Below are 10,658 nucleotides of genomic sequence, written 5' to 3' on the forward strand. Positions count from 1 at the left end.
CAGGTGGGGTCTCACCAGGGCCCTGTACAGCTGCAGAAGGACCTCTTTACTCTTATACTCAATTCCTCTTGTTATAAAGGCCAGCATGCCATTAGCTTTCTTCACTGACTGCTGTACCTGCATGCTTGCTTTCATTGACTGATGTACAAGAACACCTAGATCTCGTTGTACTTCCCCTTTTCCTAACTTGACTCCATTTAGATAGTAATCTGCCTTCCTGTTCTTGCCACCAAAGTGGATAACCTCACATTTATCCACACTAAACTGCATCTGCCATACATTTGCCCACTCACCCAACCTGTCCAAGTCACCCTGCATTCTCATAACATCCTCCTGACATTTCACACTGCCACCCAGCTTTGTGTCATCAGCAAATTTGCTAATGTTACTTTTAATCCCTTCATCTAAATCATTAATGTATATTGTAAACAGCTGCGGTCCCAGCACCGAACCTTGCGGTACCCCACTGGTCACAGCCTGCCATTCCGAAAGGGACCCGTTAATCACTACTCTTTGTTTCCTGTCAGCCAGCCAATTTTCAATCCATGTCAGTACTCTGCCCCCAATACCATGTGCCCTAATATTGCCCACTAATCTCCTATGTGGGACTTTATCAAAAGCTTTCTGGAAGTCCAGGTACACTACATCCACTGGCTCTCCCTTGTCCATTTTCATAGTTACATCCTCAAAAAACTCCAGAAGATTAGTCAAGCATGATTTTCCCTTCATAAATCCATGCTGACTCAGACTGATCCTTCTACTGCTATCCAAATGTGTCGTAATTTCCTCTTTTATAATTGACTCCAGCATCTTTCCCACTACTGATGTCAGGCTAACCGGTCTATAATTCCCTGTTTTCTCTCTCCCTCCTTTCTTGTGTAACACTTACCCAACAGGCTGGTATATGTCTAGGGGAAAAAGAGATCCAGCCACACACCAACCCACCTCCCGTACACGCAGGTGCTGTGAGAATCGAGTTTATGCCTCGCGCCCCGCCGGCAGTATCAAACTCACAACAAATACCGTTATGAAATACACTTTAAAGAGTTTACTAAAATTAAAAGAGTATTAGGCAGTACAATATATATATATATATATATATATATACAAGAAAAAAACAAAAGGCGCCAACTTATCAAAGTTCAGTCAGTTTAGTGCACATCGGTGGAGCTCATCCAGCGAACCATTCGACTCCTCGGTGGTCGTCCTCCCGAAACTCCCACTTCGGACTCCCCGGTGGTCTCCCGAGCGCACGTCCTCCTTCCTCGGCGTCTCCCTCCGGACTCCCCAAGCCCGCGCAACCCCTCCTCCAAGTTCCCAGCCTCACAAAACACAATAACATTCCCCATCGATTAACAAATGAATACAATTACCATATCAGCCATTCTAAAGCGAAACAATGGCAAGAGAAACTTTTAACAGACAAAGAAGCATTCCTACTCGTAACAAACCAAAGAAGCCCTTTTTAGTAACATACACAGGACATTGTACATTTATGCGTCGTAATTTCCTCTTTTATAATTGACTCCAGCATCTTTCCCACTACTGATGTCAGGCTAACCGGTCTATAATTCCCTGTTTTCTCTCTCCCTCCTTTCTTGAAAAGTGGGACAACATTAGCCACCCTCCAATCAGCAGGAACTGTTCCTGAATCTATAGAACATTGGAAAATGATTACCAATGGGTCCACGATTTCTAGAGCCACCTCTTTAAGTACCCTGGGATGCAGACCATCAGGTCCCAGGGACTTATCAGCCTTCAGACTCAACAGTCTATCCAACACTGTTTCTTGCCTAATATAAATTTCCTTCAGTTCATCCTTTACCCTAGTTCCTTTGGCCACTATTACATCTGGGAGATTGTTTGTGTCTTCCCTAGTGAAGACAGATCCAAAGTACCTGTTCAACTCATCTGCCATTTCCTTGTTCCCCATAATAAATTCACCCGTTTCTGTCTTCAATGGCCCAATTTTGGTCTTAACAATTTTTTTGCTATTCACATACCTAAAGAAGCTTTTACTATCCTCCTTTATATTCTTGGCTAGTTTACCTTCGTACCTCATTTTTTCTTGGCGTATTGTCTTTTTTGTTATCTTCTGTTGCTCTTTAAAAGCTTCCCAGTCCTCCGGTTTCCCGCTCATCTTTGCTATGTTATACTTCTTCTCTTTTATTTTTATACTGCCCTTTACTTCCCTCGTCAGCCACAGCCACCCCTTACTCCCCTTAGGATCTTTCTTCCTCTTTGGAATGAACCGATCCTGCACCTTCTGCATTATTCCCAGAAATACTTGCCATTGTTGTTCCACTGTCTTCCCTGCTAGGGTATTGTTCCATTGAACTTTGGCCAGCTCCTCCCTCATAGCTCCATAGTTCCCTTTGTTCAACTGTAATACTGACACATCCGATTTTCCCTTCTCCTTCTCAAATTGTAGGTTAAAACATATCATATTATGGGTCACTACCTCCTAATGGTTCCTTTACCTTGAGGTCCCTGATCAAATCTGGTTCATTGCACAACACTAAATCTAGAATTGCTTTCTCCCTGGTAAGCTCCAGTACAAGCTGTTCTAAGAATCTATCTCGGAGGCACTCCACAAACTCCCTTTCTTGGGGTCCAGTACCATTCTGATTCTCCCAGTCTACCTGCTTATTGAAATCCCCCATGACAACTGTATCATTACCTTTCCAACATGCCAATTTGAACTCTTCATTCAACTTACACCCTACATCCAGACTACTGTTTGGGGGCCTGTAGATAACTCCCATTAGGGTCCTTCTACCCTTAGAATTTCTCAGTTCTATCCATACTGACTCTACATCCCCTGATTCTATGTCCCCCCTCGCAAGGGACTGAATATCATTCCTCACCAACAGAGCCACCCCACCCCCTCTGCCAGTCAGTCTGTCCTTTTGATAAGATGTATATCCTTGAATATTCATTTCCCAGGCCCTGTCCGCTTGAAGCCATGTCTCAGTTATTCCCACAACATCGTACTTGCCAATTTCCAACTGAGCCTCAAGCTCATCTACTTTATTCCTTATACTTCATCTATTCATATATAATACTTTTAATTCGGTACTCCCCTCTCCTTTCATATCAATTCCTATTTCACTTGGCCATACTGTATGATCTCTTCTTGAGCTTTCTACTCCATTGATTCTAGATAGATAGATAGATAGATAGATAGATAGATAGATAGATACTTTATTCATCCCCATGGGGAAATTCAACTTTTTTTCCAATGTCCCATACACTTGTTGTAGCAAAACTAATTACATACAATACTTAACTCAGTAAAAAAAATATGATATGCATCTAAATCACCATCTCAAAAAGCATTAATAATAGCTTTTAAAAAGTTCTTAAGTCCTGGCGGTAGAATTGTAAAGCCTAATGGCATTGGGGAGTATTGACCTCTTCATCCTGTCTGAGGAGCATTGCATCGATAGTAACCTGTCGCTGAAACTGCTTCTCTGTCTCTGGATGGTGCTATGTAGAGGATGTTCAGAGTTTTCCATAATTGACCGTAGCCTACTCAGCGCCCTTCGCTCAGCTACCGATGTTAAACTCTCCAGTACTTTGCCCACGACAGAGCCCGCCTTCCTTACCAGCTTATTAAGACGTGAGGCGTCCCTCTTCTTAATGCTTCCTCCCCAACACGCCACCACAAAGAAGAGGGCGCTCTCCACAACTGACCTATAGAACATCTTCAGCATCTCACTACAGACATTGAATGACGCCAACCTTCTTAGGAAGTACATTCGACTCTGTGCCTTCCTGCACAAGGCATCTGTGTTGGCAGTCCAGTCAAGCTTCTCGTCTAACTGTACTCCCAGATACTTGTAGGTCTTAACCTGCTCCACACATTCTCCATTAATGATCACTGGCTCCATATGTTGTCCTTTTTAACTTTTCTTATTTTCACTTTCCCTTTAACTCCATCCTTATATTTCCAGTTCATCCCCTCCCCCCCACTACTTAGTTTAAACACATCCGTGTTGCAGTAGCAAACCTGTCTGCCAGAATGCTGGTCCCCCGCCTATTAAAGTGCAACCCGTCCCTTTTGTACAATTCATCCCTACCCCAAAACAGATCCCAGTGGTCCAAGAATGTAAATCCTTGCTTCCTGCACCAGTTTCTCAGCCACACATTCAGGTCCATTATCTCCCTGTTCCTGCCCTCTCCAGCACAAGGAACTGGAAGCAAACCAGAAATAACCACCCTGGAAGTCCTGCTTTTCAGCCTTCTTCTGAGTTCTCTGAAGTCCCGCTGCAGAATGTCCTTCCTCTTCTTCCCGATGTCATTTGTGCCGACATGCACTACCACTTCCGGCTGTTCACCTTCACCCTTGAGGATTCCCTGCAATCCGTCCGTGATGTCCTGGATCCTAGCACCAGGGAGGCAACACACCATCCTTAAATCTCGCCTGTTGCCGCAGAAACCCCTTTCTGTACCTCTCACTATGGAGTCCCCTACTACCACGGCTCTTCCTGATGTCTGACTCCTCGGCTCTGCTTCTGCACCAATTTTCGGCTCGCAGACCTGTCCGCCTGTCAGACTGGCAGTATCTTCTGTCCTGACAGCTTCCAAGAGGGTGAACCTGTTTATGAGAGGTCCATCCCCTGGGGTCTCCTGTACTTCAAGCATCCTTTCCTTCCTCATCATCGCCCCCTTTCTCTCTTCTGGTATCCTCGGTGTAATGACCTCTCTGTAGGAGGTCATTACAGACGTACAGAGGAGGTGTACGTCTCACTGCTTGTGTGTACAGTGAGCACAGTGGGTGAACCACGTTGGGTTTGGAGGGTGTCCGCTGTACGTGGTGTACAGAGATAAATATCGGCTTTACTTGTCACATGTACATCAAAACGTGCAGAGAGATGTGTTGCTGCATGTCAACGATGTGCCGGGGGTCGGCCCACAAATGCCTCCGGACTTCCTGCGTCAACAACTCACTAACTGACCCATACATCTTTGGAATGGGGAGGAAACCGGTGCGGTCACAGAGAGAAAATGTAGAAACTCTTTACAGACAACGGCGGGAATTGAACCTGATCGCTGCCGCTGAAAACGTTACACTACTGTGCCGTGTAGCACAATCCAGTGAAGAGTGAATTGCCAACTGTTTATGCAGATCGTTTCTTTACACAGTGCAGTGAGGCAGATAATGATTCTGGGCTGGTGCTCGCTGGAGAGGATCTCATTGAAACCTGTTATCGAATGTTGAAGGACCTGGAAAGAGTGGATGTGGAGTGTTAACACAAAGGGCACTGCTGATGCTGTGGTCAAATCAAGACGTACAAACCAGCTGGATGGACTCAGCAGGTCGGGCAGCATCCGTTGAAATGAGCGGATGTGGAGAGGATGTTTCCTATGGCCGGGGAGCCTATGACCAGAAGGCACAACCTCAGAACAGATGGATGTCCATTTAGAACAGAAATGATGGGGAATTTCTTTAGCCAGAGAGTGGTGAATGTGTGGAAATTGTTGCCACTGCTGGCTGTGGAGGCTGAGTCATTGGGTATATTTAAAGTGGAAGTTGATACATTCATGGTTAGAGAAGGCAGGAGAATGGGGTTAAGGAATTGTAAATGAGCCATGATGGAATGGCCAAAATCATAATGATTTAGATTGTGAGGTCAAGGGTCAGTTTTATCGTACTAGGCAACCACTGTCTTAGAACAATGGGGAAGAAGCTGTCCTTGAGCCCGGTGGTACGTGCTTTTGGTGCTCTGTATCTTTGGCCGGGTGGGGGAGGGTGTCTGATTCTGCTGGCTGTGGGAAGCATGGATAGATCCTATGAAGAGGATCCTGGTCCCTGTGATGTGCTGAGCTGTGTCCATAACTCTCTGCAGTCTCTTGTGGTCACGGAGACGGTTTTATTTACCGGGTTGGACGGGCCCAACAACCCTGACGTAACCCCAGCCTAATTACAGGATAATCTACTGTGACCAACTGACCGGTTTGTCTTTGGAATGTGGGTGGAAACCGGAGCACCTGGGGGAAACCCAGGCGTTCACTGGACAGAATGTACCGACCGTGCCGGAATTGAACTCCGAACTCCGGTACGCCCCGAGCTGTAAGAGAGTCGTGCTAACCGCTGCGCTATGGTTCCAGACGGGAATGCCATTTCCGAATGTAAACCAAACACGCACACAAACTTTACAAGTCAGTCTGTGAAGAAGAGAAATAAAATCCCGTGCAAAACCAGGTTTCAGTGCAAAGGAAACTGCAGGCAGGGACAAGGCAGTCCAACTGCTGGTCCGGAAAGTTCCTTTGCTGAGGCAGTGGGTAGGGTCATGCAGGTCGGTTCAAGATCCGAATGTTGGAAGGGAAGTAGCTGTAACTCATGGGATTCCAGTCCTCTGTACTTCCAGCCAGACAGTAACAGCAAGGAGAGGCTGGTGGGGTAAGGGGAGGTGACAGTCTGTTTGCTAATGGTATTTTCCCTCTACCACTCCCCTACCCCCTCCCCCCCACAGGTGGGAAGTGGGAGAGACCCTCAGAGCGACTGGAGGTGTCGGGGGACACGTGGGAGGAGCAGGTGTCCAGCTTCAGTCGTGACGTGCTGGACCAGGCGGGCTTTGCCATCGAGTCTTTCACCCGCCTGCCCTACCTATGCGAGGGTGATCTCTACAACGAGCACTATGTGCTGGATGACGCGGTCTTCGTGCTGACCCCTGTGTAGGGTGCTCTCCTCCTCTCTCCACCCCCTCCCTCATGTCCAACTCACCCCTTTCCCATCCTCTTCCTTCCTCACCTACAGCTCACCTGTCCCTGCTCTCCACCCCTACTTTGCCCCCTTTGCACTGCCCCCCGCCCCCTGCCATAGACGGTGTGTCACCAGGCCCTCCCAAAGCACGCATATTGGGTACACACTGACCCCTACGCCCTCTCGTTGCTGGCGTATGTGCAGCGGAGACGATATTACCCTGCCCCAGGGAGGTCGCGAATGGAGCCACAGTGGGGACGGACAATCAGCTGACAAGGAGGAGCCTTGGGGGTTGGGGGGGCTCGAACCCCATGTCTCAGTACAGTCACAAACCTCTGCCTTAATCTGGCACTGTCAGTGGGCATTTTTCAGACTCGCCCACATTGTGCTGTTTGGAGAGTTTTTACAAACTGTTTCGACTATAAAAATGTTTCGTGTTGACCTGAATGTCATTCTTGAAACTGTGTCACTGCAAACTACACAACTCAACATCGAATTTAACCACAAGATGTGAAGTTAAAGTCGAGCTATATTTATTACCACAGTCAGAGTGAGATCACTTGTCGAGTATGATGTTCTCCTGAGGCATTGTCCTCAGGTTGCTGTGGGTCCCGGGATGTCAGGGTGGATTCCCTCAATGGGGAGTGCCTGTGTGTGACTTTGTTTAACCTGGGGAGACCTGCTACATGGGCAGCCACCACATGGCCCTTGACAGATCAGGGTCCAGTGGCATGCTGCCTTCCTCCCAGCATCTCTGCAGTTGAAGTCTTGGTTGGATCGATCTTTGTCCAGAACCTCCCCCTCGACCTCACTGCCATGGGTGACCCTACCAGGAGCTAAACGCCAAACTTCCTCTTATCATTCCTCTTAGGATCTCCGCAACTCACGAGCCTCTCCGCCAGAACAAGGTGACGATTCCTAGACACGTATTATCAACGTGGTCTGTGTCTCCTTGAGATTCATTTTCAGATTCAGAATCGGGTTTAATATCACTGGGATATGCTGTGGAATTTGTTGCTTTGCAGCCGCAGTACAGAAGAACAGAAACTAATTTACAGTAAGTATATATATCAATGGTGGTGGACTGGGAGAGAGGCTCCAACAAATCCCGGGACCAACATCTGAGATCTCGCTCCAGAAAATCACACCACTGGGACCAGCAAGGATACTGCACCGAACCCTCAAGCTCCCGGGCCTCTGATGGGAAAAATACGCGTACACGCCACCCATAAGGGGTGAGAAAAAATGAAACATATTAAAACTTAAATCAAGCAAATAGTGCAAAAAAATAGGGAAGTGTTCATGGGTTCAAAGTTCATCCAGAAATCAGATGGCAGAGGGGAAGAAGCTGTTCCTGACTTGCAGGTGTTTACAGGAAAATCCAGACAACAATTGAATTTATGAAAAACCATACATAAAGAAAGACGTGCAAAAGAAGAAAATTCATACAAATAATTAATGAGGTAACTAAATAATACTTCGAACATGAGTTGTAGAGTCCCTGAAAGTGAGTCCATAGGTTGTGGAATCAGTTCAGGTGAGTGTGGTTATCCACACTGGTTCAGGAGCCTGATGGTGGGGAGGGATTTTCCTGTGATAGACCGGGCTGTATCCACCATTCTTGTAAGCTTCTCCATTCTTGGGAATCGGTGTTTCCATACCAGGCCGTGATGCAACTAGTCAGGATACTCTACACATCCAGAGAAATTTGTCAAGGTTTCAGATGACATGCAGAATCTACACAAGTATTGTATCATTAATACTGATACATTAAATGTTTAGTAACTTACATTCCTGACATGAAATGTGTTAAGTTTGGAGGCATTCGTTTTAAGATGAGAAAGGGTTAAGTGATTACGGGCCTTACAGTTACTGATAAGCATTACTTTTTTTTTTGAAGTCGACATTGATCTGTGTTAATCTCTTGTCAATTTAAAAATATGACCTTATTTCAGATTTCCTGCCTGTGTTCTTGTCTCCATACTTAAAACTTCCCAGACCTTCTCCCCTTCTTGAGGTTCTGGTCCATTTGTTATTCCCCAGATTTGATCTCCAAGCTCTGGGCAGTTTCAGCTGCCTAAATCCTCGATCCAGAGTCAAATGCTGGAAGAACTCAACCGGGCAAGCAGCATCTGTGGAAGAAGAAATTAGACAATGTTCAAATTCAAAGTCAAGTTTATTGTCCTGTGTGAAAGTCCAAGTACTCACAGATAGAATGAAAAACTTGCTTGTAACAGCTTCACAGACAAGCAGTGTTCACCAAAAAAAATCAATTATACACATTTTTTTCCAAGAAAGAACAAAATAAAACATAAGTCTACTTAAGTAGACAGTGATCATGGGGTTGCTCAACTGTAGTGGTTAGGGTTTTGTTAGTTCGAGGTTGGAATGTTTGAAGGGAAGTAGCAGTTCCTGAATGTGGTAATGTGGGGCTTGAGGCTTCTGAACCTCCTGACCAATGATAACTGAGAAGATGGCATGGCCTTGATGGCGGACATTGCCTCTACAGGCAGTGTCTCCTGCAGGTATGACCGATGGGGAGGGATGTGCCGTGATGAATTGGGCAATGTGACCCATGGTGTTAACTAGTTTTAAAGAGATTACAGATCAGCTTTATTTTTCACATGTACAACGAAACATACAGTGAAATGTGCCTTTTGCGTCAATAACCAACAAGGTCCAAGGATGTGCTGGGGCACACTTCTATGTTGGCGCTCAAGTGTCACCATGCTTCTGGTGCCAACATAGTATGCCCACAACTGACTAACGTGAACATCTTTGGAATGTATGCCGAAGCCCATGTGGTCATGGAGAGAACGTACAAACTCCTGGCGGACAGCGGCAGGAATTGAACCATGGCTCGCTGCCATCATAACAACGTTACACTAACCGTGCCACTGATTTCTACTTCTCACTCTTCTTGTTCACCCAGGTTTTCTCACCTTTTTTCCAAAACCCTCCAACAGGACCACAGCCTTGTAGAGTTTGGAGGCTTGAGTGCCTCAATGACCCGGAGAGCCATATTGGCTGGAGTCAGGGCTTTGGCTCTTGGTCAGGTCAACCATGCCAAACAGGTCAAAGGGTAGAAGCCAGACTAAGAGTGGTCCACCAGTCCTCCAGGTTCAGGGGTTCAACTCAGGGCTAACAACCCTGACCGGTAAAATGGAACATAGAAATCTACGGCACATCTTTGGCCCACAAGTGCACACAGATACAATGAAAAACTTACTTGTAACAGCATCACAGACAAGCAGTGTTCACAAGAAATACATCAATTATACACATCTTTTTCCAAGAAAGAAGAAAATAAAACACAAGTCTGAAGAGCAACATGAGTGAATCTGCAGATGCTGGAAATAAATAAAAACAAAATGCTGGCCTGCTGAGTTCTGCCAGCATTTTGTGTTTTTACAAGTCTGAAGAGTGTGTGTTGACCATGTAACCTGCTCTAGAAGCTGCCTAGATTTTCCCTACCGCGTAGCCCTCTATTTTTCCAAGCTCTATGTACCTATCTAAGGGCCTCTTAAGACCATTCAGACAAATCTGCAGGGCAACTGAGTTATAATCAAAACACACCATTCCACTACAGTACTTGACAAAAATCTTGAGGAAAAATATTACATCTAGGGTGCCAAAGATATGCGCAGTACTGTAATAATTTTATGTATTGCATTGTCCTGCTGCCACAGAAACATGGGTAATGGTCAACCTCCTCTGATATAGAATCTCAATGGTGGACAGACTGGGAGAGAGGAATCAAAGTGGGAAGAGGGGAGGGAGCAGGAAGCACCAGAGAAACATTCTTTAATGCTCAATAAACCAGATGTTTGGAATCTAATGACCTTGTCTGGTGTCTCAGGCTGGGTGTGTCTGTACCTGTGCCAGCCTCTGCCCCCGGCACTCCTCCTCTGCCACCTGTCCCATGCCCCTCCTGTTGCACTCCACTCTT

General features: G+C 46.1%; 1 protein-coding gene across 1 annotated transcript in view; it reads left to right on the forward strand.

The window, feature by feature from the left end:
* Positions 1-7,150, forward strand: part of mettl9 (methyltransferase 9, His-X-His N1-histidine) — a 46,310-nt gene extending 39,160 nt beyond the window's left edge. Inside the window, exon 6 of the mRNA XM_073062327.1 lies at positions 6,480-7,150. Coding sequence (XP_072918428.1) covers positions 6,480-6,685 — 206 coding nt within the window. The 3' untranslated portion in view covers positions 6,686-7,150. The remainder of the gene's footprint in view (positions 1-6,479) is intronic.
* The last annotated feature ends 3,508 nt before the right edge of the window (positions 7,151-10,658 follow it).

Source organism: Hemitrygon akajei, chromosome 11, assembly GCF_048418815.1.
Source record: "Hemitrygon akajei chromosome 11, sHemAka1.3, whole genome shotgun sequence".
NCBI lineage: Eukaryota > Metazoa > Chordata > Chondrichthyes > Myliobatiformes > Dasyatidae > Hemitrygon > Hemitrygon akajei.